Source organism: Stegostoma tigrinum, chromosome 4, assembly GCF_030684315.1.
Source record: "Stegostoma tigrinum isolate sSteTig4 chromosome 4, sSteTig4.hap1, whole genome shotgun sequence".
NCBI lineage: Eukaryota > Metazoa > Chordata > Chondrichthyes > Orectolobiformes > Stegostomatidae > Stegostoma > Stegostoma tigrinum.
The window spans coordinates 658,745-686,726 of record NC_081357.1 but is presented as its reverse complement, the minus strand read 5'-3'; the positions used below and the strand labels follow the sequence as shown (position 1 = coordinate 686,726).

The following is a 27,982-nucleotide window of genomic DNA, read 5'->3' as shown; positions in this document are numbered from 1 at the left end:
CTGAAAATCTACATTATACATCTTTACTATCAACGCCCAGTATCCCAGAGTGAAACAGTAATAGAAACAAGGAGAGGTTGCAATGACTTAATTGGTCCTTTACTGATTTAATCTCAAATTTAACATCGTCTGCAGACTGTAAGCACAGTTTTAAACTTTCATAGCTCCTGACCAGAGGGTCAATGCCGAAAGTAATCACACAGCATACACGAGAGGCGCTTCAGCGGAGTGAGCAGTCAGTAAAATTAGCGCAGCACCAGGTGTAAGAGCAGCTCTGAGAAATCACAGCCAGCAATGAGCAAAAGCACAGTCCCCAGGTCCGCTCCCACCCAGAGGTGCCCACACACACCCCCACCCCTCACTCAGGACCAGCAGAGCGGGATCTGAGAGAAGAGGCAGCCTGGCCTTGCTGCTGGGGACCTGGGCAGGGCCTGGGCCTGGGGCTGTTTGGAAGAGCTGTGAGCGTGTCGGACAATTTTAGTGGTTATCATTGGAGACCAGACCAGGCCAATCCCACTCGGAGGGTGGGAATGGGGGGGGGAGGGGGGTGGGATTACCAGGGGAGAGGGAATAACCATGGAAATGGGGATTTCAGGGGAAATGGGGCAGTAGTTGAGGATTGTCAGCTTCTGAGTGTCTGCCCCCCCCCCCGCCCCCCCCAACGTTTGTTTGCATAGTTTAATCAGATTCCTTCGGAGTCTCCTGGGGCCATTCTATCAAACAGGCTACAGATAGGCCACAGGCTGGTTCAGCTTCAGAAGCAGGAAGGAGGCATTCACAATCTCAGTGTCTTCATATGGATTTCTAACCAGACATGGTCAAACTGAGCCACTGCGAAGACAGAAAAGGAGCAGAGGCAATGAGCCAAACAGGAAAATTCACAGATTTCTACACAAAATGAACAGGTCAAGGAGGGACAAAGAACATTTGGGGCTTACACCCCAATCACACAACTTCTCTGGGGCTTGTCCCCGACCTCCGGGCCCCGTACCCAAACCCCGGTCCTGTCCGGGCCCCGTCCCCGACCCCTGGCCCCGTACCCAAACCCTGGTCCTGTCCGGGCCCCGTCCCCGACCCCGGACCCCGGTCCTGTCCGGGCCCCATCCCCGACCCCTGGCCCCGTCCCCGACCCCCAGTCCTGTCCGGGCCCCATACCCGACCCCGAACCCCGGTCCTGTCCGGGCCCCGTCCCCGACGCCGACCCCTGGCCCCTGGTCCTGTCCCTGATCCTTGGCCCGTCCAGGGCCCGTCCCCAACACCTAACTAACATTCCTATCCCCACCACTATTCCCATCAGCCCCCTTTCCCAAATGGAAGAGCTCAGGAACACTCACGTTGGCAAGATTCAACTCTATTGTCCCATCCTCCTGCTCCAGAGCTTTGAATGACCCTGGAAAAGAAAGAGCAATTAGTCACTTGGGGTAGGGAAGGACAGGGATAGGGATGAGTCGAGAGGCATAGGGATGAGCAGGGAGGGGTGGGGGGATGAGCGGGGAGGGGCAGGGATGAGTGGGGAGGGTGAGGGTTGAGCAGTGAGGGTAGGGATGAGTGGGGAGGGGTAGGGAGGGGTAAGGGGAGGGGGTAGGGATGAGTGGGGAGGGGTTAGGATGAGCAGGGAGGGGTGGGGGGGATGAGCGGGGAGGGTGAGGGTTGAGCAGTGAGGGTAGGGATGAGTGGGAAGGGGTAGGGATAGGGAGGGGTAAGGGGAGGGGGTAGGGATGAGTGGGGAGGGGTAAGGGGAGAGGTGAGAAAGGATAGGGAGGGGAGCAGGGATGAGCGGGGAGGGGTGGGGACGGGCGGGGAGGCCGAATGCTGTGACTTACTCAACATTGCCTCCAGTTTGACAAGGCAGGAGATGAAATTATCGAAATCCAGAGCGTCATTCTCCGCGTATCGACCCACGATCACTTGGTGGATTTGATTGTTGATTTTAAAACCTGCCCAGCGACAGGGAGAAAGGATTCTGTTATAAAACACAGCGGTCACAGTGAGAGGGGAAACAGTGCTGAGCGAAACCTACCGGCTGTCTCCAGGGCGAGGCGCATTTCATAGGAACTCATTGTTCCAGACTTATCCAGGTCGTACTGTCTGAAAATACCCTGTAGGGACAAACAGGAGAGTGAGACACAGAGGGAAAGGGGAGAGCACAGGGTTAGAGAGAGAGAGAGAGAGAGAGAGAGAGAGAGAGAGAGAGAGAGAGAGAGAGAGAGAGAGAGAGAGAGAGAGAGAGAGAGAGAGAGAGAGAGAGAGAGAGAGAGAGAGGGAAAGGGAGAGAGCACAGGGTTAGAGAGAGAGAGAGAGAGGGAAAGGGGAGAGCACAGGGTTAGAGAGAGACAGAGAGAGGGAAAGGGGAGAGCACAGGGTTAGAGAGAGACAGAGAGAGGGAAAGGGGAGAGCACAGGGTTAGAGAGAGAGCAAGAGACAGAGACAGAGAGAGGGAAAGGGAAGGGCACAGGGATAGAGAGAGAGGGGGAGGGCACAGGGATAGAGAGAGAGGGGGAGGGCACAGGGATAGAGAGAGAGGGGGAGGGCACAGGGATAGAGAGAGAGGGGGAGGGCACAGGGATAGAGAGAGAGAGGGTGAGAGAGAGATGGAGGGTGGAAGAGACGGAGGGACAGCAAGTGATGGGCTGAGAGCACGGGGAAAGAAGACAGAAGGAGGGCAGATGAGAGAGAGCGAGAAATGGAGAGAAAAGAGAGATAGATGGAGAGATAGTGAAAAGTGAGGGAGAGAGAGAGAGAGAGGGTGAAGATCAATCAGATCTATTATGTGATCCAGCAGATCCCATCTCTTACCAGCCATGTGCGGATCTTATTCCACATGATCTGAAATTCCACCACCCCGAGGCGCCCACTACCATCCTTCTGTGCAAAGTCAGTTCAAGGATAAACAATCCAAACCACATCAGACCATTCGGCCCATCACAGCTACTCTCAGGGTTCAGCAATGTGGTCTCCTCCACACTGGGGAAGCGAAGCATAGACTGGGCGACCGCTTCGCACAACATCTCCGTTCTGCTCACAAAAAGGACCCTGAGCTACCTGTTGCTTGCCACTTTAACACACCACCCTGCTCCCCGGCCAACATCTGTCTCGCTGCAGTGCTCCAGCGAAGCCCAGCGCAAGCTGGATGAGCGACACCTCATTTGTCGCTTGGGCAGCCTGCAGGACTAATACCGAGTTCAATCATTTTAGGGCCTAAACTCTCCCATGTCCTAGCTACCCCGTAACCCCCCCCGCCCCCTCACCAGGCCTTGTTACCGCATAGCCTGCCACTACAGACCTGCTGTTGTTTAGATTCGATTAGATTCCCTACAGTGTGGAAACAGGCCCTTCAGCCCAACAAGTCCACACCGACCCTTGAAGCTTCCCACCCAGACCCATCCCCCTATAAGACACACATCCCTTAACACTGCTATCAATTTAGCATGGCCAATCCACTTGGCCTGCACGTCTTTGGACCAGGGGAGGAAACCTGAGAACTCGGAGCAAACCCAGGCAGACACAGGGAGAATGTGCAAACTCCACTAACCACTGAGCTACTGTGCTGCCCCAGTTAGTCTCTAACAGTCCCCATTAACAACTATTCCCCCTCCCAGCCTGATGGTTAGGAACTCCTTTGTCTGTCCAACTGCCCTTCTCTCTCTTTGGGCTCTATCATTTACTCCCTACGCCAGCCTCATTCCCATTTTCTACATTTCAGCGGATGCTTTCCCATCTGCCATCAGTTCCGAGGAAGGGTCACCGGACCCAAAACATTAACTCTGATTTTTTTCCTTCACAGCTGCTGCCAGACCTGCTGAGCTTTTGCTGCAAACTCTGTTTTGGTTCCTGATTTACAGCATCCGCAGTTCTCTCGGTTTTTATGTTTATTTCCTCCTGTTGGTTCCCTCACCACCTGCCGCAGACCCAGTCCAGCAGCTCTGTCCTTTAGGACCCGACCAGCTCGATCAGTTGTACGGCTGCCGAGCCACTCTTGGTGGTGGACACTGAAAACCCCCAACCCAGAGTACATTTTGTGCCCTTGTCACCCTCGGTGTATTCTCCAAGTGTTGTTCAACATGGAGGAGAGACTGACCCATCAGCTGAGGGTGGACGGTATGTGGTAATCAGGACGTTTAACCTGAAGCCACCGTTACCGATTGCTCACCCATCTCAAATCAACTCAGAACGACAGCTACAGTGAAAACTGAGACTGCAGCCAGGCTCAGAGAGAGGAAGCTTCGCTCCAGCGAGCTCCCGTACTGGGTTGGGCAATGTGACAGGGTCTCAGGATCAGACCAGGGAGTGGGGTCTACCATTTCATGTCTAGGTGAAGGATACATCTAGGAGATTAACCATTCCACGGCAGGAATCCAGGCTGAACCCATCTGTTTTCAAATCTCGGTCTGAAATACACAAGGCAAGGAGAGAGAGAGATGACAGATTATGACAGGAATGACACTGTCACTCACTCACACACACACACACACACACGCATTGTCTCTCTCACACACACACACACACACACATGCCCTCATACACACACGTGCGCTGTGTCTCTCTCACATACACACACACTCGTGCTCTCACACATGCAAATGCACACATACTCTCACATGCACACGCAAATGCACACACGTGTGCGCTCTTTCTCACACACACACACACGCGCTCTCTCTCTCATACACACATGCACACTCACACACGTGCGTGCTCTCTCTCTCTCACACACACACGTGCACGCTCACACACTTATGCTGTCAACCACACACGTGTGCTCACACACACCTGCACGCTCACACACACAAACCACACAGGGCTTGAGGAAGAGATGAGTCATGGTGCGACATTGATGATGTTTTATCCAACTCCTTTCACTGATTATGAAGCAGAGACCCCTTTAACAGTAACACTGGTGTGGCCATCGCCCCCAGTCCTCTTTTGGCTCATTCTCAAACAGCAATTGGCTGAGGGCCACCGTCCCTGTCCGAGAGCGAGGGGGGCTGGGTCACTCGAGTGTTCAGCAAACGTCAGTGTTATGGGGAAGCAAATACGTCCAGAGATCACACCGGCACAATAATCGCAGGGGAATTCAATTTGCAGGTGGCCTCAGAAAAATCAGATTGTTAGTGAGCTCCTTTGAAAAAAAAGGAATGCATGGAACAGCAATGAGATGGTTTTTGGAGCAGCTTGTGGTAGACTTCACTAGGGAACAGGCAATTCTGGATTTGATGACATCTAACAAGGTTATGTGCAATTGATGAGGGAGCTTAAGGTGAAGGAACCTCCGGGGACAGTGACCATAACATGGCAGAATTCACCCTGCTGTTTGAGAGGGAGAAGCTGGATGTAACTGTATTACAATTGAATCATGGGAGCTACAAGGATATGAGGAAGGTGGTGGCTACAGCTGATTGGAAGGGAAGCCTGGGCAGGGGAGGCGATGGAGCACCAAAGGCAGGAGTTTCCAGGGGAAGGCAGAGAATGTGAGGAGGAGCGAAGATTTCATCACTTACGTTTGGAGAGAACTCGATTGAGAATAGTGCGCAGTTCAAACACGCTGATCTCCATATCCTGTAGAGAGAGATAGTTCCCATCAACGGGCTACCCTCGGTCAGTGCAGGGTCAGTGCGGGATCAGAGCGGGGTCAGTGGTCAGTGTGGGGTCAGGGTGGGGCCAGTGGTCAGTGCGGGATCAGAGCGGGGTCAGTGGTCAGTGTGGGGTCAGGGTGGGGCCAGTGGTCAGTGCGAGGGCAGTGGTTAGTGCAGGGTCAGTGTGGGGCAGTGGTCAATGCGGGGTCAGGGTGGGGCCAGTGGCCAGTGCAGGGTCACAGTGGGGCCAGTGCAGGGTCAGTGGGCAGTCAGTGAGCAGTGTGGGGTCAGTGGTCAGTGTGGGGTCAGGGTGGGGCCAGTGGTCAGTGCAGGGTCACGATGGGGTCAGTGCAGGGGCAGTGGTCAGTGCGGGGTCACGATGGGGTCAGTGCAGGGGCAGTGGTCAGTGTGGGGCCAGTAATCAGTGCAGAGTCACTGGGCAGTCAGTGAGCAGTGCGGGGTCAGTGGTCAGGGTGGGGCCAGCGGTCAGTGCGGGGTCAGGGTGGGGCCAGTGGTCAGTGCAGGGCCAGGGTGGGGTCAGTGGTCAGTGCAGGGTCAGGGTGGGGGCAGTGGTCAGTGCAGGGTCAGGGTGGGGGCAGTGGTCAGTGCAGGGCCAGGGTGGGGCCAGTGCACGGTCAGTGGGCAGTGTGTGGTCAGTAATCAGTGCAGGGTCAGTGGTCAGTGCGGGGTCAGGGTGGGGGCAGTGGTCAGTGCGGAGTCAGCAGGAGGTTCAGGATGCTGATGTTTGTGGAGGAAGGTACCGGAAGAATTGACAGGACACACGACTCACATCACCCGCAAGCTGTCGGAACATGGCCTTGAAATTTTCATCAACATCGTCCTCAGTGATCTCCTCCTGTAAGCAGATGGGACAATCCGTCAGCACAGAATCAGGCAGCACAGGAGAGAGAGGAATCAAAGCAGGTGCACATATCCGTGTGGAAGAGAAATCATGGACCGACAGCAAGAGATACAAGGCAAGGAGGAGAAACAGCTGAGAAACCAGCGAGCGGCCGAGAGCAGTCGGTGAGAAAGTGAGCCATTGGTGAATGGGTGAAATGAAGAGAACTCAGGAAGATAGGGGGATGAATAAGAAGGGAATTGAAAGTGAGGGAGAAGTCAGATGGAGAAAGCAGTTCACAAAGAAAGAGAAATTAGACCGAACTGTAACATCCAACAGTGAGAGAATTAACTGATGGCAGAAATTAGCCAATGAAAAGTGTGCGGTTTTGGTTGAGTTTCTGTTTGGGTTCAGATGACTCAACACACCTCTTTCTTCTTCTCGTTACTTGCTTTTGTTTTTGCCAATTGGACAGGAGTCTGCAGAAGACTGTGACTAGCCACCAGTTCATTTTCCATCTCTTGCTTTGCTACAGTCGGATATTTAGGTCAATGTTACTAACAATCTGAGATCATTAGCAAGAATAATGCCAGCAGTGCCAGGGGGAGGGGGGAACGTCCTGCTGTGGAACATCTGGCCATCATCTGGAATGGATGGTTTTGTGGGAACAAATTCAATGCCGGGCTTCCCAAGTGAATTGAACCACTATTTGAGGGGGAGGTGACGGCCTCGTGGTTTTATCGCTGGATTGGGGATCCAGAGACCCAGACGACATTCTGGGGATCCAGGTTCGAATCCTGCCACGGCAGATGGTGGAATTTGAATTCAATAAATATGTGGAATGAAGAAACTAACGATGACCGTGAATCCCTTGTCGATTGTTGCAAAAACCCACTTGGTTCACTAATACCCTTCAGGGAAGGAAACTGCCATCCTCACCTGGTCTGGCCTACAAGTGACTCCAGACCACAGCAATGTGGTTAACTCCTAACTCCCCTCTGGGCAATTAGGGATGGGCAATAAATGCTGCCTGGCCAGCGACAGCCTCATCCCGTGAATGGCCTAAGAAAAGGGTTTGAAGGGAAAAGAACTGCAGATCGCTGGCAAAGACAGAGTGATCTTCTCTGCAGTCACGGACAATTTGTTAGTGTGAAACAAAACCCAGAAACTGCATCAGTTCTGGTTAAATAGCTGCACCGATGACCCCTTACTGGTCTTTCCCATCTCACCCCTTTATTTCTTTTAAGAACTACTGATAAGCAACATCACACCCACAAAAATAATGAAAGAAATGCTTTCATACAAAGCCTTTCATGAGCTCAGGATGTACATGCAATCAAATAATTTTGAAACTCAGCATTCACTTTGCGCATCGTCACATGAGAAGCTGTTGGATAAGTATTGGCCAGAACAGCCAGGAGAAGATTCACATCGATACCACTGATCTCCATATCACACGAGGGAGAAAGATCGGTGAATAGGAAAGTGATGTGGGGAGGAGAACACGGGACAGACAGAGAGAGAAATGAACCAGTAAGCCAAATTCAAATGAGAGAGAGAGAGAGAGAGAGAGAGAGAGAATGCAATGGGCGAGAGAAATCACTGTGAGTGGCAGAAATCAATGACTAAGGGAAAGAAATCAGAGAGAGTGAGATATCACTGGAATATAGGCACAACAAGGTACAGCAAGTGAGATGGAAAACCAGACAGGATAGAAAAGAGTAGGAAGTGCAGATGCTGGAGAATCCGAGATAACAAAGTGTGAGGCTGGATGAACACAGCAGGCCCAGCAGCATCTTAGGAGCACAAAAGCTGACGTTTCAGGCCTAAACCCTTCTCTGATGAGCTTTTGTGCTCCTGAGATGCTGCTTGGCCTGCTGTGTTTATCCAGCCTCACACTGTGTTATCTTGCAATGATAATGCACTCTGCTTTGATGGTTAGCTTCTGGAGGAAAGTATTGTGTGGGTCAAAAGAGAGGCCCATGGTTCACACTCAAGCTTTCATGTGCAAGAATGTACTGAGACGGAAAGCTGTTCCTCAGAAGGAGATAAGGTGTAGAGCTGGATGAACACAGCAGGCCAAGCAGCATCAGAAGGGCAGGAAAGCTGACGTTTCAGGCCTAGACCCTTCTTCAGAAAACGTCATCCTTCCTGCTCCTCTGATGCTGCTTGGCCTGCTGTGTTCCTCCAGCTCCACACTTTGTTATCTCCAATATAGAAGAGACCCTTCATTTCATCAAGTCCACACCACTAAAACTATTTAACATACAATACTAGTCCCAATTTCCTACACCAAGCTGATAGCCTTGAATGTTATAACACATCAGTAGTCATCCTAGTACTTTTTAGATGTTTCCTGCCTTAACTCCTATCCCAGGGCACTGCATTCCAGACCCCCACCACCCGCTGGGTGAAAATCATTTCCCTCAAGTTCCATCTGATCTCTTGTTTCTCACTTTAAAATTATAGCCCCTTGTTATTGACCCTTCAACTAGGGGTCAAAGCTGCTTACTCTCCACCCTGTCCATGCCTCTCAGTTTTATGCACCTCTGTCAGGTCGCCCTTCAGCCTTTTCTGCTTCAAAGGTAACAACCCAAGCTTATCCAGTCTCTCTTCATCACCGAAAAGTTGCATTCCAGGCAGATCCTGGTGAATCTCCTCTGCACCCCCTCCAGTGCAATCACATCCTTCCTAAAGTGTGGAGACCAGAACTGTACACGGTATTCCAGCTGTGACTGAAACAAAGTCCTCTCCAGCTCCAACATCACCTCCCTGCTCTCTCAATCCATCACTGCCATCACTGATAAAGGCAAGTGTCCCATATTTCTTCTGAACACTCCGATTAATCTGTCCTGCCACCTTCAGGAATGTGTGGGCAATCATCCCAAGATCCCTCTGTTCCTGAGTTTCCTTGTGTCCTGCCATTCACTGAGTACACCCTTGTCTTGCTCCTTCTTCCAAAGTGCATCGCCTCAGTGATCCAGATTAAATTCTATCTGCCTCTGATCTGCCCAATTAGTCTATATCCTCCTGCAACCTGAGACCTTCCGCCAAAATACTTCACCTTATATTTGTCAGAGGTCGACAAGCATGAAACAACTGCGCATGACAGAAATCAGCGGGAGAAATCAGCGGACAAGAAAGGAATCGAGTGAGAGAGAAATCGGCAAAAAGAATTATTCAGCGAGGGAACAGAATCATCACATTACGGGGCAACGTCAGCGTTGCAAGGGACAGAAATTTATGAGAGAGAGAGAGCACGGCAGGAAGTCAATAAGTGAGGGAGAGAGACAGAGGAAAATCAGAGAGAGAGAGGGAGTGAGAGGGACAAAGGTCAAAGAGAGAGAGGGAGTGAGAGGCGGGGGGAGAGAGAAAGGGGAGAGGGAAGCGGGGGGTGAGAGAAATCGGAAACAGAGGGAGTGAGAGGGACGAAAGTCAGTGAGTGCTGGAGAGACAGAGAGAGGGAGTGAGGGAGCGAGGAGTAAGGGTCAGGGTGGTGGGCAGGGGCCAGTCTGGGCAGGTAGGATCCGGGGGTCGGGCGGGGACCTGGGAGGTGGGGGATGGGTGTGGGTCAACATGGGGGGGGTGCGGGTGTGGGTCCGGGGAGGTGGGCGGTGGTCAGTGGGGGCGTGGGTGGGGGTCCGGGTTTCCTTGCCTCATCTTCCAAGTCTGCTGTGATCGGGTCATCCAGCTCCCTGTAAGAGAGAACACTCAGTCACAGCATGTGCTCCCAACCACCCCCACCCCAGCATGTCCGCCACCCCCAACCCCCGGTTGTCCGCACCCCCCCCACCACCCTCACACATCCGCCCCCACCCCGTCATGCCACACATTTAACCCTGCCTGCCAGCCAGGCTCCTATCATTGTGAGTACACTCCTCCTATACCGTGGGCTCCTACTCTGCAAATTAACCTTCAAACCAGAACCCTGTCAAATACCTTCAGGAAATCCAAGTCTAACATCAACAGTCTCCTCTTAATCCACAGCACATGTTACTCTGTGCAAAAGCATGCTGACTCTTCCAGACTATTTCAGGGTCTTTCTAGGTAACAAACTCTTTAATGGTTAATTTCAACGCCTTCTGTGTGACTGCAGCACGGTGGCTCAGTGGTTAGCACTGCAGCCTCACAGTGCCAGGGGCCCGGGTTCCATCCCACCCTCGGGCAACTGTCTGTGTGGGGTTTGCACATTCTCCCCGTGTCTGCGTGCTTTTGCTCCGGGTGCTCCAGTTGCCTCCCACAGTCCAAAGATGAGCAGGTTATGGTGGGTTGGCCGTGGGGAATTTCCCCAGAGGTGTGTGGATTAGGTGGGATGCTGGGAGGGTTGGTATGGACTTGTTGGGCCGAAGGGCCTGTTCCCACGCTGTAGGGATTCTGTGACTGACATCAGGCCAGAGAGTTTCCTGTTTTCTCCTTCCTCCCTCCTTGAAAAGATGTTTTTTTTGTTCCTTTGTACTCGAACAGAAGATTTCCTGAATCTGGGGAATTTTGGAAAATTCCCACAAACGTAACCACTAGCTCCTGGGCCACAACCCGGGGGTGAAATCCACGTAAGTCACAACTCATTCAGTTTGTTCCCTACCACTTCCTTACGAGTGTCATTACACCAGGTTTCTCTCCCTCACCCCCTCCTGATCTACAGCAATGTGTTTTAGCCTCTACACTGAGGACAAAGCAAACCATTTGCTCATTCCATCCTTATGATCTACCCTGACTCCACATTCTCACTTTCTACAGAACTAACACTCACTTTAATTGACTGTTCAAACCCACGACCAGTTCCAACTGGAAGGACAAGGGCAGCAGACACATGGGAACACCGTCCCCTGTAAGTTCCCCTCCAAGCCACTCACCATCCTGACTTGGAAATATATCGCCGTTCCTGCACTGTCGCTGGGTCTGAATCCTGGAATTCCCTCCCTCAGGGCTTTGTGGGTCAGCCCACAGCACATGCACTGCAGCGGTTTAAGGGGCAACGAGGGATAAATGCTAACCCAGGCAGCAAGGCCCACAATTAGAGATACAGAGAGAGATACTCACTCGGAGTCTGCCTGCTTCTCAGTGAAGACCCTGAGAACAAAGTCAGCTTCCTTGCTGGGGTCGAAGGTTGAGGGGACGATCACATATTCCCCAGGGGGCAGCTTGATGCGGTTACTGACCTCACGCAAGTTAATGAAAGTTTCCGATCGAGCACATGAGCTGTGAGTGAGGAAAAAATCCTTCTTCAAATGGATGTTCTGACAGCCATGATACTGAGGAGAGATAGGACAGGAGATGATAAACACAGCAAACCCAACATGTCCTAACATTTATATAGCAGCCCCATGCAGCCGAATCCTCAAACTCACCTCCTTACACACTCTGGGGTCAAATCCCCAAAATCCCATCACACAATCAAGCACTTATACTCCCCTACAAATACCATATAGCGCCCAGACACACACAGCCACGGCCCCGAAACACACAGTACACCCCCTTACACCTGCAGCTACACCCCATACACACATATACATAACCCGCAAACACACAGCTACATCCCCTACACACACATGTACATAACCCGTAAACACACAGCTACATCCCATACACACATATACATAACCCGTAAATGCTCAGCTACAGCCCGTAAACCCTGGGAATTCAGTGTAATATCTCCCTGTTTGCAGACAGCACAAGGCTGGGTGGGAGGGTGAGCTGTGGGGAGAGTGCAGCGATGTCCCGGTGTGATTTGGACAGGCTGAGTGAGTGGGTAAATACACAGCAGATACAGTATAATGTGGATAAATGTGAGGTGGGATCAGGAAGGCAGATTATGATCTGAATGGTGATGGATTTGGAAAGGGGGAGGTGCAGTGATACCTGGGTGTCCCTATATCCCAGTCACTGAAAGTAAGTATGCAGGTGCAGCAGGGGGTGAGGAAGGTCAATGGGATGTTGGTCTTTGTAGTGAGAGGAGTTGAGTACAGGAGAGGGATGTCTTGCTGCAATGATACAGGGCCTCAGTGAGACCACACCTGGAGTCCTGATCTCCTCATGTGAGGATGGATGTTCTGGTGATGGAGGGAGTGCAGCAAAGTTTTCCCAGACTGATTCCTGGGATGGCAAGAATGGTGTATGGAGAGACAATGGATTGGGTTAGGATTATATTCACTGGAGTTTGGTGAAGGGTTGGGGGGGAATCTCATAGTAAGATGTAAAAAATTCCATCAGAACGAGGGTAGATTGAGTGGGTAGTCCAGACCCAGGGGCTAGTCACAGTAGAGAAGTTTAGGGTAGGCCACGTATGACTGAGAGATGGAGAAATGTCTTCAGGCAGGAGCCTGTGGAATTCTCTGCTGCATTTGAGCTCAGAACATTAAATGTTTGCTGGGAGGGATTACACATCATTCTTCGGGCTAAAGGGATTGAAGGGTATGGGGAAGAAAGCAGGAACAGGGGGCAGAGCTGGGTGATCATGTTGAATAATGGAGCCGGTTCAAACATCTGAAATGCCTCCTCCTGCTCCTAGTCTCTGTTTCAGTTGGTGACGCTATCGAGGATTCAGATTCACCCACCTCTTCTGGAACCTGTGGGGAGAGAGGGAGACTGGTTTAGAAGAAGGGCAACATCAAATGGGGCTGGGGGGGGGTGGGGGAAGGGGGAATGAGAGGTCTCCCAGGGGCTGGCAACCTCACCCCAAGCCCAACCATTGGCACATTGACGGGCCGGGATTGGAACCTGGGAGTTTCCTGCCGGGGTCGCGCCCGGGCCGGGATTGGAGCCTGGGAGTTTCCTGCCGGGGTCTCGCCCGGGCCGGGATTGGAGCCTGGGAGTTTCCTGCCGGGGTCTCGCCCGGGCCAGGATTGGAGCCTGGGAGTTTCCTGCCGGGGTCGCGCCCGGGCCGGGATTGGAGCCTGGGAGTTTCCTGCCGGGGTCGCGCCCGGGCCGGGATTGGAGCCTGGGAGTTTCCTGCCGGGGTCGCGCCCGGGCCGGGATTGGAGCCTGGGAGTTTCCTGCCGGGGTCGCGCCCGGGCCGGGATTGGAGCCTGGGAGTTTCCTGCCGGGGTCTCGCCCGGGCCGGGATTGGAGCCTGGGAGTTTCCTGCCGGGGTCTCGCCCGGGCCGGGATTGGAGCCTGGGGAGTTTCCTGCCGGGGTCGCGCCTGGGCCGGGATTAGAGCCTGGGAGTTTCCTGCCGGGGTCTCGCCCGGGCCCGGATTAGAGCCTGGGAGTTTCCTGGCAGGGTCTCGCCTAGGCCCGGATTGGAGCCTGGGAGTTTCCTGATGTGAGGGCTCGGGTCAGGGTGCAGGGTACGTGGACACACCTCGTAGATGGCGAAGCCGATGGTGTGCATGTCCTGCCCGTGGCGGCGGTATCTGCGACGGTCTTTCTGCATCAGGGCACACAGGAAGCTGCAAGCAAGCTCATTGTCATCAGGATCATCATCCTCTTCCTCCAACTTAACTTTAAACTGCGGATTGATCCAGAACGTAGCTTGAGGGAGACAAGGAGACAGTGTCATCAAGGGAGAGACAGTGAGAGATACAGACAGAGAGAGAGACAGAGATACAGAGAGAGAGAGAGAGGGGGGGAGTGAGTGAGACAGAGAGAGACAGAGAGAGAGAGAGAGACAGAGAGAGACAGAGACAGAGAGAGAGAGAGAGAGAGAGAGAGAGACAGAGATACAGAGGGAGAGAGGGAGACAGACAGATGCGGAGTGAGAGCGTTCAAGAGATAGAGAGAGAGGGCCAGACAGAGAGAGAGATGGATACACAGGGAGGAGGAGTGTGATAGGGACAGCGAGACAGTGACAGAGGAATTGAGTGAGCAGCAGGGGGACAGAAGCAGGCTCTGAATCTGAGGAGGTGTTTAATAACCGAGCAGTGATCTCAGGCTGAGATAACAAGGTGTGGAGCTGGAGGAACACAGCAGGCCAAGCTGCATCAGAGGGGCAGGAAAGCTGACGTTTCAGGCCTAGACCCTTCTTCAGAAAACATCATCCCTCCTGCTCCTCTGGTGCTGCTGGGCCTGCTGTGTTCCTCCAGCTCCACACCTTGTTATCTCAGATTCTCCGGCGTCGGCAGTTCCTGGTATCTCTGTAGGGATCTCAGGCTATTGGGAAATGCCGAGGCTGATATTCAGGGAGAGAGTGAGCTGTGGCGGGAAACAGGATGATAACAGACAACAACAGTTACCCTGGTAAAGGGCACGTTGGCCCATATTGTGAGGGAATTACAGTAGAGCAGTTACAAAGTCATTACCCGCAATATGTGTGCAGTTTTGGTCTCTGTGTTGACGGAAGGATGTACATACATTCCAATGCTCCAGACACTGGAGGGGCTTGGGTTCAAGGTGAGAGGGGAAAGCTTTAAAAGGGACCTGAGGGGTAACATTTTCACACAGAGGGTGGTGTGTGTATGGAATGAGCTGCCAGAGGAAGTGGTGGAGGCTGGTCCAGTTACAGCATTTAAAAGGCATCTGGATGGGTGGATAGATAGGAGGGATTTAGAACACAGAACATAGAACATTACAGCCCAGTACAGGCCCTTCGGCCCTCAATGTTGTGCCGACCTGTCATACCGATCTCAAGCCCATCTAACCTACACTATTCCATGTACGTCCATATACTTATCCAATGACGACTTAAATGTACCTAAAGTTGGCGAATCTACTACTGTTGCAGGTAAAGCGTTCCCTGCCCTTACTACTCTCTGAGTAAAGAAACTACCTCTGACATCTGTCCTATATCTTTCACCCCTCAATTTAAAGCTATGCCCCCTTGTGCTTGCCGTCACCATCCTGGGAAAAAGGCTCTCCCTATCCACCCTATCTAACCCTCTGATTATTTTATATGTCTCAATCAAGTCACCTCTCAACCTTCTTCTCTCGAATGAAAACAGCCTCAAGTCCCTCAGCCTTTCCTCGTAAGACCTTCCCTCCCATACCAGGCAACATCCTAGTAAATCTCCTCTGCACCCTTTCCAAAGCTTCCACATCCTTCTTATAATGCGGTGACCAGAACTGTACGCAATACTCCAAGTGCGGCCGCACCAGAGTTTTGTACAGCTTCACCATAACCTCTTGGTTCCGGAACTCAATCCCTTTATTAATAAAAGATAAAACACTCTGTGCCTTCCTAACAGCCCTGTCATCCTGGGGTAGGGGTATGGTTTAGAGGGGTATGGGCCTAATGCTGGCAAATGGGACAACATCAGGTTGGGATCAGAGATAATGGGAACTGCAGATGCTGGAGATTCCAAGATAATAAAATGTGAGGCTGGATGAACACAGCAGGCCAAGCAGCATCTCAGGAGCACAAAAGCTGACGTTTCGGGCCTAGACCCTTCATCAGAGAGGGGGATGGGGAGAGGGAACTGGAATAAATAGGGAGAGGGGGGGATGGGGAGAGGGAACTGGAATAAATAGGGAGAGAGGGGGAGGCGGACCTCTCTCCCTATTTATTCCAGAATCCCCTCCCCATCCCCCTTTTCTGATGAAGGGTCTAGGCCCGAAACGTCAGCTTTTGTGCTCCTGAGATGCTGCTTGGCCTGCTGTGTTCATCCAGCCTCACATTTTATTATCAGGTTGGGATGTTGGGTCAGCACGGGCGAGTTGGAGTGAATGGCCTGTTTCTGTGTTGTATCAGTCTATGGCAGTGTATCCTACCATTCAGGGGATATTCTGTGGAGACATGAACAATGAGAGACAGTCTCAGTGAAACACACGAGATCTAAACGGGTTTCTCAGCATTGCTCCTGCTGGTGCTCGGGTATCTGTAACCCTGACCATCAAAGGGGAAACAGTGCCTGGTAAACTTCCAGGAATTCTTTCAGGAGGCAGCAAGCAGGACTGGTAAAGGGAAAGCAGTAGATGTTGCAGCTATGGATTTTCATAAGGTCTATGATGACAGAGGGTCAGGAGTAGGCCATTCAGCCCCTCCAACCTGTCCCACCATTCAAGGAGACCACGGCTGACCAGTGAGTGAACTCCACTTCCCTGTCTGTGGCCCATGTATCCCCCTGTTTAATAAAATACTCCTCCATCACAGATTTAATAAAATACTCCTCCATCACAGATTTAATAAAATACTCCTCCATCACAGATTTAATAAAATACTCCTCTATCACAGATTTAACAAAATACTCCTTCATCACAGATTTAACAAAATACTCCTCCATCACAGATTTAATAAAATACTCCTCCATCACAGATTTAATAAAATACTCCTCCATCACAGATTTAATAAAATACTCCTCCATCACAGATTTAATAAAATACTCCTCCATCACTGATTTAATAAAATACTCCTCCATCACTGATTTAATAAAATACTCCTCCATCACTGATTTAATAAAATACTCCTCCATCACTGATTTAATAAAATACTCCTCCATCACAGATTTAATAAAATACTCCTCCATCACAGATTTAATAAAATACTCCTCCATCACAGATTTAAAAGTAACTATTGAGCTGTTTGTGGTAGAGAGTTCCAAACCTCCCCCTCCCTTTTTGGGTGGAAATGCTTCCCAACGGCTCTCCCGAACAGTCTGGCCCCCACTCTCAGACCATGCCCCTCGTTCTAGAATCCCGAGCCAGTGGGAATATCTTATCTTTATTCATCCCGTCTTTTCCTGTCAATGTCCTGAAGAATTCGATTAGCTCTCTCCTTAACCTTGTAAATTCGAGAGGAAACAGGCCTAATTTGTATAATCTCTCTGCATATCTTATCCCTTAAAGTAGAGGGGTCACTCCTGTGAACCTACATTGTAATCCCTCCGAGGCCAATCTGTCCTTCCCGAGGTGTGGTGCCCAGATCCGCCCAGAGTATTCCCAGTGGGATCGAACCAGGGTTCTGCGGAACTGCTGCATCATGTCTGTATCCTTATACTCCAATCCTCTCGCTAGAAAGGCCTGCATTCCATTAGCTCTCTTCGCTATTTCTGACCGACATTTTAAAGATCGGTGCACCTGGATCCCCACGTCTCTTTGGGCACCCATCCCATCACAACTAGTCTTAGGCTTCAGCTAGCACCTTCCCACTTGCTCGTCTTACCGTTAACACATCACATCTAGACAGTTCTACGGTTAGCTCTTCAGTAAGCGGCCAGGATTACTGGCTCCTCCACCTGTTAAACATGGTCAGAGGCTGAGGAGAAGGGGTGATCCTTTATAGCTGAAACAGTGGGGATGGGCCCGTGTCAAAAGTCCTCTCTCAGAAAACAGGGAATCTTTAGAAGTTGGTGTCCCAGAGTGGTATGGACGCTCCGTAAGGCTGAGACAGAAACAGCGTTTTCTCTCTCTCTCTCTCGGGGAATTTAACGGTAAGACGAGCAAGTGGGAAGGTGCTAGCTGAAGCCTAAGACTAGTTGTGATGGGATGGGTGGACGGTCTGATCGCTGCTGCGTTTGTCAAGGGAATGCAGGTTATTCACCAGGGTGGTTGCGGCAGCCTCCCGCGGTGCTCCCTCGACGCCAAGAGCCATTAAACACAGACATGTTCCACTTCTTCATCTCCTCATCGTCCAGGGTATCCGGTGTCAGGTTACAGATCTCCAGCCGAGAAAACTGCCGCAGGAATTCAGGGAATGCCATCCTGGGAAAGACATCAAATAATCCACATTACCCCCTCGGGACCTCTCAGCCACCGACACACACCTCAGGTCCTCACCCCCTCGTCACTGACAGGCCCCACATTCATATCCCCTCATCACCCAGGCCCATAAGAAGGGAAGACTAGCGAATACAAGATATAGCAGCAGAATTAGGCCATTCAGCCCATCAGTTCTGCATTATCATTGAATCGTGGCTGATATGTTTCTCATCCCCGGTCTCCTGCCTTCCCACTGTAACCCTTGATCCGCCCTTACTAACCAATGATCCATCTCAGACTTAAAGATACTCAGTGGATTGGCCTCACAGCCATTTTACACCCGCCCCCCCCCCCCACCACTCTGGCCAAAGAAATTCTGGGCCTGCGGCCTCAGGTCCTGGTGTATCCCACTGGTGGGAAACATCTTCTCCACATCCACTCCATCCAGGCCTCTCAGTAATCTGTATCAGATCTCCCCCCCACCCCATCCTTCTAATCACCACCGAGTACAGACCCAGAGTCCTCAACCACTCCTCATCCCCAGGATCATTCTTGTAACCCCCCTCTGGACCCCCTCCAACACCAGCACATCCTTCCCTAGATACGGGGCCCAAAACTGTTCACAATATTCCTAATGCAGCCTCAGCAGTACATCCTTGCTTGTGTATTGCAGCCCTGTGGGAATGATGTTAACGTTGCATTTGCCTTCCTAACCACCTACTGAACCTTCACGCCAAATTTAAGAGAATCCTGAAATGTGTCCCAAGTCCCTTTGTGCTTCAGAATTTCCAACGCCTTTTCCCATTTAGAGAATAGTCTACGCCTCAGTTCTTCTGATCAGCGTCTTGTGGATGTGGTAACACTGAATTAGTTACCAGAATTACTTACCAGAACTCTCCATCTTCCATTTGCACCATCCCTTCACGCTCGTCCTCATCAATGTAATTCCATTCCGAGGAACTGAGGAGGAACAGAGCGAGAGAAAGAGAGATAGGAGAGGGAGGGTGAGGCCGGGAGACAGAGAGATCAGTGTTAGTAACAGTGCAAGCTGCTCACCAACTGCCCCCCATCCACCTTCCACAGGATTCCCTCCCACACACACCCGCTCCCTCATTTTCTGGAATGTTCCCTCTGATCCTTCCGTCTGTCTGCCCACCTCTCTTGCTCTCCCTCAGTTTCCCCCCCTCCCGCCTTAACTCACTTGTCGCTCCATGCTCCGGTCCATTCCACTTGTCCCCAGGGATTCCGAACCCGGATCAGTCTCTCCATCCGACCCCGATAACCGACCTGGAGATCAAAGGTCACAGCCAGGTCAGCCTGAGGATCAGCAGGTCACCACAGCCCCACAACCCTGACCCTGCCCCTGCCAAACTGACCCCTCACCCCCAAAACAGACCCCTGCCCTACACTGAGCCCTAACCCCCACACTGGCCCACCCCCAACACACTGGCCTTCCCTGCTCTAAAGGTAACAACCCAAGCTAATCCAGTCCGGTTAATCTGTCCTGCCACCTTCAGGAATGTGTGGGCAATCATCCCAAGATCCCTCTGTTCCTGAGTTTCCTTGTGTCCTGCCATTCACTGAGTACACCCTTGTCTTGCTCCTTCTTCCAAAGTGCATCGCCTCAGTGATCCAGATTAAATTCTATCTGTCTCTGATCTGCCCATCTGACCAATTAGTCTATGTCCTCCTGCAACCCAAGACCCTCTTCCTCAATATCGACGACCTGGCCAATCTGCATGTCAACCGCAAACTTCATCATCATCTCCCCCACATTCTCATCCAAATTATTGATGAATATCACAAACAGTAAGGAACCCAGCACTGATCCCTGTGGTTCACCACTGCACACTGGGCTCCAGTCACACACACAGCCTGCTACCACCACCCTCTGTCTCACTGAGACAATTCTAGATCCAACTTTCTAAGTTACCCCTAGATCCCATGAATTTTTATCTTCCTTATCAGTTTCCCTTGTGGGACCCTGTTAAAGGCTTTGCTGAAATCCATATAAACTACACCAACTGCTCGACCTTCATCTACACTTCTTGAAAAATTTCAGATTTGTTCGGCGTGACGTCCCTCTGACAAAGCCGTGCTGACTATCCCTGATCACACTGTGCCTCTCCAAGTGCAGGGTAATTCTCTCCTTCAGAACTCTCTCCAGTCCTTTCCCTCCCTCGTCTCCCACAGCAGCCTGGAAAACCAACGGGAGGGTTTGAACAAGTGCGGCAGAGGCCTGGAGCCACAGCAGTACATCAACAGGTGCAGTGACCAAGGAGAACGGAGCCATGACAGAAACTTGATTGAGTGAAGAGTGGGATTGGCAGTTCAACATTCCAGCTTTTAGATGTTACAGGTATGATAGAGAGGGATATAAATGGGTTGGGGAGGGAGGAGAATGTCACAGCTACACTGATGGAGGATATCTTGGAGGGCCCATCCAGCGAGGCCACATGAATACAACTCAGGAATAAGGAAGGTGAAATCACAATGATAGGATTATAGTACGGGTCTCCCAACAGCCAGCAGGAGATGGACAAACAGATACGTACGCAGATCACAGAAAGATATAAAAACCAGTGTTGTTGTAGTGGGTGATTATAACTTCTCTAATATTGACTGGGTCTCCCTTCCTGCCAGGGACTGAGATGAGGTAGAATTAGTGTATTCACAGTGGATCCTTCAGACGGCATATCGAGTCCCCAACAAGGGAACAGGCTGCACGTGACTTTGTGGAACATTAAGTCATGTGGAATCCATGGTGAGCTGGTCAGCTGGGTACAAAATAATCTTGACCATAGGAGACAGAGGGCTGTTGTTCTAAGTGGAGGTCTATGATCAGTGCTGTTCCACCAGGGTCAGTCAGGGACCTCTGCTGTTTGTAATTTATTTCAATGATGGGGGTGAGAATGTAGATGCTCTGATTAATTAGTCTGCAGATGACCTGAAAATTGGTGAGGGCATGGATACTGAGGAGTGTTGTCAAAGGACACAGGCTTGGGAATACATTGCCGTTCCTTCAGTGTTGCTGGGTCAGAATCCTGGAATTCCCTCCCTAAGGGCATCGTGGGTCACCCTACAGCAGGAGGACTGCGGTGGGTCAAGGAGGCAGTTCATCACTGTTACAGAGTTGTGTAGAATGCTCACGAGTTGGAAGGCAGGAAGCTGGAACTATTTGTAAAATGCAGGTAGTTCTGCTATAATACATGTTTCGTTATCGTAGACTGGCTGTAACGCGATTGACGATCAGCGGATACTGTTTGGATAACACAAACTTTCTGCTGTACAGGTGCAGTAATTTGCCTGTAATGTGATTTACTGTAGCGCAATCTTCTACAGTTCAAGGTCACATGAGAACACAACTCTCATGTTGCAGGAGAACTACCCGTAATAAGGGAGGAAACATTGCGTGGTCCCTTGAAGGGAGAATGTGCTTTTCTAAACTTGTAGATTTAAATAGAAAAAGTCCCCAGGCAGCTGCACAGAGAGTTTACAAATTGAACAGTGTGTATCGGACGGTTCTACCGTTGGGCAGGCAAAGCAGCATTTTTACCAAGACCACAGGTTTTAGAATTTAGCCAATTAATTAAAGCCAGGCCCTAGATACTGAAAGCCAATGAAGAAGGGTCTAGGCCTGAAACGTCAGCTTTTGTGCTCCCGGGATGCTGCTGGGCCTGCTGTGTTCATCCAGCTCCACACTTTGTTATCTTATAATAAATTGTTACGTGGGATTTAGAAAGTGGATCAGGGATTGTTCCCCCCCTTTTAACCCCAATTTAACAGAGAACGAAGGGAAGAGAGAGATTCTCTGGGTATTTCGGGGGTAATTATTAGAGGAGAAACTCTACTCCTATCATTACAGATCGGGGGATGGTTCTCAATTTCGATGATCAGAGAGGATTGACCTCCCCTTCACAACGCTACCACCTTCTCGAGAGCAACTCGGGACAGGCAATAAATATTCAAACAACCAGAAACACCCACATCTCAAGAGTAAATAGAAAAAAACATTGACACACGAACAGGCGGGGAACAGAGGAACCCTGACCAGGTGGAGGCGGATGGGATTAGGTTAGAATAGCATCATGGCAGGGCTGAAGGGCCTGTTCTAGTACAGTTCTATGTTCTAACACATGCAGATCGGGTAACTGGTCTCTCCCAATGTCAAACTGCTCAGGATCCTCTGTCCCTCACAGACCAAACTCTCTCCCAGTTTATCCCCTTCCCCGAGGGGCTTGTGTCCTGGTTTTAAGCTGCTAGCATTTCCTCCTGAGACAAGCAGAGGGCGGGAAGAGTGGCCAGGCAGTAACTATGGCTGTGTTCCTCCTGCCTCCTGTTTGTCTCGACTCCAGCATCTGCTCCAAGCATTTGCTCAGGTTGTGCTGATGGCATTCCAAAACCCGAATCCATCCAACCCCCGCCCCCGGGCCAAACAACCCCGGCCCCCGGGGCCAAACAACCCCCGCCCCCGGGGCCAAACAACCCCCGCCCCCGGGGCCAAACAACCCCCGCCCCCGGGGCCAAACAACCCCCGCCCCCCGGGGCCAAACAACCCCCGCCCCCGGGGCCAAACAACCCCCGCCCCCGGGCCAAACAACCCCCGCCCCCGGGGCCAAACAACCCCCGCCCCCGGGGCCAAACTACCCCCGCCCCCCGGGCCAAACTACCCCCGCCCCCCGGGCCAAACAACCCCGCCCCCCGGGCCAAATCCGCTGCCAACACCCCCACCCCGTGCCAAACCCCCCACCCTGTGCCAACCCCTCCACTCCCCGCCAACCTCTCCACCCTGTGCCAACAACCCCACCCCGTACCAAACCCCTTCCACACTGACCTCTTTGACCCCAGTTACCGAGTAGGCGTGACCTTTGACCAGCTTCTTGAAGGTCACAGCCTCCATGTCAAAGGCACTGGTGATCTGTCAATGAGAAAGAGAGTCAGCACCAGTCATACATTTTGGCCACACCCCACCCCTGTAAAATCCTCAAACCCCTCAGTACTGCCCCCCAACAGGGGCTTCGTAGGATGCATTCAACCTGCACGGGTTGGGGGGGGGGGGGGGGGGGGGGCGTTCAGTAACATCACACAAGCTGCCCAGTCAGGATCAGCGGCCTCTCCATTGGCTCAGTTAGCCAATCACACAACAGCATGGCGTCGCCGTGTCGGAGGGAGGAGTGGGAGGGGGGAGGGAGTGGCAGAGGGGGGAGGGGGCGAGGGTGGCAGGGAAAGGGGGGGGGCAAGAGGGAAGAGGGGGAACGGAGGAAGGGAGGCGAGAGGGATTGGGGGAAAGAGGAGGACCGGGGAGGAGAGAGCTGGTTGTGTGGGGGTGGGGGGAGTCGGTGGGGGTATGTGGGACATGTGGGGGCGAGTACAGACCATGGAGCAGTTCAGTCTCCAACCCTTGGGCTCTCCATCACCACATGTTCACGCCCACGCCCACCCCCTCCCTGGTCCCCATCGTGTGCCCCCCACCCCCACTACACTCCAGGGTCCTCTCCTGTGGATCCTCCACCCCATCCTGTGCCCCCCCGCAACCATCACCCCAGGGTCCCCATCGCGATGTACCCCCCCCAACCCCAGGGTCCCCATCGCGATGTACCCCCCCCAACCCCAGGGTCCCCATCACGTTGTACCCCCCCCAACACCAGGGTCCCCATCACGTTGTATTCCCCCCCAACCCCAGGGTCCCCATCACGTTGTCTGCCACCAAACCCAGGGTCCCCCTCCTGTGGCCACCCCCAACTCTCTCCCATGGCCCCCATCCCACACACCACACCCCCCCCGGTCCTGCGGCCCTCACATCGATGGAGCAGCCGAGCAGGGATCCTCTATCCAGCGCCTTCCTGATGATGGTGTAGAGATCCTGCGGAGCGTTCCGGAGTTCGTACATTTCGGCCACACCCCCCGTAAAATCCTCAAACCCCTCAGTGGTACTGCCCCCCGACAGGGCTTCATAGGAGCCATTCAACCTGGGGAGGGGGGGGGGGGAAGAGATATAAACACAGAGTTGGGGGGGGTCAGTAACATCACACAAACTGCCCAGTCAGGATCAACGGCCTTTCCATTGATAACCGCCATCACCCCCATCCCCTACCCACCCTCACTCTCACCCCCACCACATCTCCCCTACCCTCAATCCCATCATTCCCCCGACCCCACCCCCTCCCACCCTCCCCATCCCCCCTCCCCCTCACCTACCACATCCCGCATCCCCTACCCCATCCCCCCTCCCCCTCACCTACCACATCCCCCATCCCCTACCCCATCCCCCCTCCCCCACCACATCCCCCATCACCCCCACCCCCCCTCCCCCACCACATCCCCCATCACCCCCACCCCCCCTCCCCCACCCCATCCCCCATCACCCCCTCCTCCATCACCCCCTCCCCCATCCCCCCTCCCCTACCCCATCCCCCATCACCCCCTCCCCCATCCCCCCTCCCCTACCCCATCCCCCACCCCATCCCCCATCACCCCCTCCCCCCTCCCCTACCCCATCCCCCATCACCCCCTCCCCCATCCCCCCTCCCCTACCCCATCCCCCATCACCCCCTCCCCCCTCCCCTACCCCATCCCCCATCACCCCCTCCCCCATCCCCCCTCCCCTACCCCATCCCCCATCACCCCCTCCCCCATCCCCCCTCCCCTACCCCATCCCCCATCACCCCCTCCCCCCTCCCCTACCCCATCCCCCATCACCCCCTCCCCCATCCCCCCTCCCCTACCCCATCCCCCATCACCCCCTCCCCCATCCCCCCTCCCCTACCCCATCCCCCATCACCCCCTCCCCCATCCCCCCTCCCCTACCCCATCCCCCATCACCCCCTCCCCCATCCCCCCTCCCCTACCCCATCCCCCATCACCCCCTCCCCCATCCCCCCTCCCCTACCCCATCCCCATCACCCCCTCCCCCATCCCCCCTCCCCTACCCCATCCCCCATCACCCCCTCCCCCATCCCCCCTCCCCTACCCCATCCCCCATCACCCCCTCCCCTACCCCATCCCCCATCACCCCCCTCCCCCATCCCCCCTCCCCTACCCCATCCCCCATCACCCCCTCCCCCATCCCCCCTCCCCTACCCCATCCCCCATCACCCCCTCCCCCATCCCCCCTCCCCTACCCCATCCCCCATCACCCCCTCCCCCATCCCCCCTCCCCTACCCCATCCCCCATCACCCCCTCCCCCATCCCCCCTCCCCTACCCCATCCCCCATCACCCCCTCCCCCATCCCCCCTCCCCTACCCCATCCCCCATCACCCCCTCCCCCATCCCCCCTCCCCTACCCCATCCCCCATCACCCCCTCCCATCCCCCCCTCCCCTACCCCATCCCCCATCACCCCCTCCCCCATCCCCCCTCCCCTACCCCATCCCCCATCACCCCCTCCCCCATCCCATCCCCCATCACCCCCTCCCCCATCCCCCCCCCCTACCCCATCCCCCATCACCCCCTCCCCCATCCCCCCTCCCCTACCCCATCCCCCATCACCCCTCCCCCATCCCATCCCCCATCACCCCCTCCCCCATCCCCCCTCCCCTACCCCATCCCCCATCACCCCCTCCCCCATCCCCCATCACCCCCTCCCCCATCCCCCCTCCCCTACCCCATCCCCCATCCCCCCTCCCCCATCCCCCCTCCCCTACCCCATCACCCCCTCCCCCATCCCCCCTCCCCTACCCCATCACCCCCTCCCCCATCCCCCCTCCCCTACCCCATCCCCCATCACCCCCTCCCCCATCCCCCCTCCCCTACCCCATCCCCCATCACCCCCTCCCCCATCCCCCCTCCCCTACCCCATCCCCCATCACCCCCTCCCCCATCCCCCCTCCCCTACCCCATCCCCCATCACCCCCTCCCCCATCCCCCCTCCCCTACCCCATCCCCCATCACCCCCTCCCCCATCCCCCCTCCCCTACCCCATCCCCCATCACCCCCTCCCCCATCCCCCCTCCCCTACCCCATCCCCCATCACCCCCTCCCCCATCCCCCCTCCCCTACCCCATCCCCCATCACCCCCTCCCCCATCCCCCCTCCCCTACCCCATCCCCCATCACCCCCTCCCCCATCCCCCCTCCCCTACCCCATCCCCCATCACCCCCTCCCCCATCCCCCCTCCCCTACCCCATCCCCCATCACCCCCTCCCCCATCCCCCCTCCCCTACCCCATCCCCCATCACCCCATCCCCTACCCCATCCCCCCCTCCCCCATCCCCCCTCCCCTACCCCATCCCCCCCTCCCCCATCCCCCCTCCCCTACCCCATCCCCCCCTCCCCCATCCCCCCTCCCCTACCCCATCCCCCCCTCCCCCATCCCCCCTCCCCTACCCCATCCCCCATCACCCCCTCCCCCATCCCCCCTCCCCTACCCCATCCCCCATCACCCCCCTCCCCCATCCCCCCTCCCCTACCCCATCCCCCATCCCCCCTCCCCTACCCCATCCCCCCTCCCCTACCCCATCCCCCATCCCCCCTCCCCTACCCCATCCCCCCTCCCCTACCCCATCCCCCATCCCCCCTCCCCTACCCCATCCCCCCTCCCCTACCCCATCCCCCATCACCCCCTCCCCCATCCCCCCTCCCCTACCCCATCCCCCATCCCCCCTCCCCTACCCCATCCCCCCTCCCCTACCCCATCCCCCATCCCCCCTCCCCTACCCCATCCCCCCTCCCCTACCCCATCCCCCATCCCCCCTCCCCTACCCCATCCCCCCTCCCCTACCCCATCCCCCCTCCCCTACCCCATCCCCCCTCCCCTACCCCATCCCCCATCACCCCCTCCCCCATCCCCCCTCCCCTACCCCATCCCCCCTCCCCTACCCCATCCCCCATCACCCCCTCCCCCATCCCCCCTCCCCTACCCCATCCCCCATCACCCCCTCCCCCATCCCCCCTCCCCTACCCCATCCCCCATCACCCCCCTCCCCCATCCCCCCTCCCCTACCCCATCCCCCATCACCCCCTCCCCCATCCCCCCCTCCCCTACCCCCCTCCCCCATCCCCCCTCCCCTACCCCATCCCCCATCACCCCCTCCCCCATCCCCCCTCCCCTACCCCATCCCCCATCACCCCCTCCCCCATCCCCCCCTCCCCTACCCCCTCCCCCATCCCCCCTCCCCTACCCCATCCCCCATCACCCCCTCCCCCATCCCCCCTCCCCTACCCCATCACCCCCTCCCCCATCCCCCCTCCCCTACCCCATCACCCCCTCCCCCATCCCCCTCCCCTACCCCATCACCCCCTCCCCCATCCCCCCTCCCCTACCCCATCACCCCCTCCCCCATCCCCCCTCCACTACCCCATCACCCCCTCCCCCATCCCCCCTCCCCTACCCCATCCCCCATCCCCCCTCCCCCACCCCATCCCCCATCACCCCCTCCCCCACCCCATCCCCCCTCCCCCACCCCATCCCCCATCACCCCCTCCCCCACCCCATCCCCCCTCCCCCACCCCATCCCCCATCACCCCCTCCCCCACCCCATCCCCCCCTCCCCCACCCCATCCCCCCCTCCCCCACCCCATCCCCCATCACCCCCTCCCCCACCCCATCCCCCCCTCCCCCACCCCATCCCCCCCCCCTCCCCCACCCCATCCCCCATCACCCCCTCCCCCACCCCATCCCCCATCACCCCCTCCCCCACCCCATCCCCCATCACCCCCTCCCCCACCCCATCCCCCATCACCCCCTCCCCCACCCCATCCCCCCCTCCCCCACCCCATCCCCCCCTCCCCCACCCCATCCCCCCCTCCCCCCACCCCATCCCCCCTCCCCCACCCCATCCCCCATCCCCCCCTCCCCCACCCCATCCCCCATCCCCCCCTCCCCCACCCCATCCCCCATCACCCCCTCCCCACCCCATCCCCCATCACCCCCTCCCCCACCCCATCCCCCATCACCCCCCTCCCCCACCCCATCCCCCATCACCCCCCTCCCCCACCCCATCCCCCATCACCCCCTCCCCCACCCCATCCCCCATCACCCCCCTCCCCCACCCCATCCC

At 55.2% G+C, this 27,982-nt stretch overlaps 1 protein-coding gene and 1 pseudogene across 1 annotated transcript; one reads left to right on the top strand and one right to left on the bottom strand.

Moving 5' to 3' along the window:
* Positions 1-73: 73 nt before the first annotated feature.
* Positions 74-24,186, bottom strand: LOC125452321 (calpain-1 catalytic subunit-like). Its single transcript, XM_059645185.1, has 18 exons — positions 24,182-24,186; positions 23,784-23,952; positions 22,818-22,901; positions 19,185-19,270; positions 18,872-18,943; positions 17,826-17,986; positions 13,716-13,885; positions 12,969-12,980; positions 11,455-11,666; positions 10,070-10,109; positions 6,364-6,429; positions 5,499-5,556; positions 4,324-4,388; positions 2,797-2,865; positions 2,021-2,099; positions 1,824-1,937; positions 1,335-1,390; positions 74-831 (listed from the first exon to the last, which is right to left on the bottom strand). The coding sequence occupies exons 1-18, from the start codon at positions 24,184-24,186 to the stop codon at positions 805-807; spliced, it is 1,545 nt and encodes a 514-aa protein (XP_059501168.1). The 3' UTR covers positions 74-804.
* Positions 24,187-24,256: 70 nt separating this feature from the next.
* LOC132209534 (basic proline-rich protein-like) lies at positions 24,257-27,088 on the top strand (annotated as a pseudogene).
* The last annotated feature ends 894 nt before the right edge of the window (positions 27,089-27,982 follow it).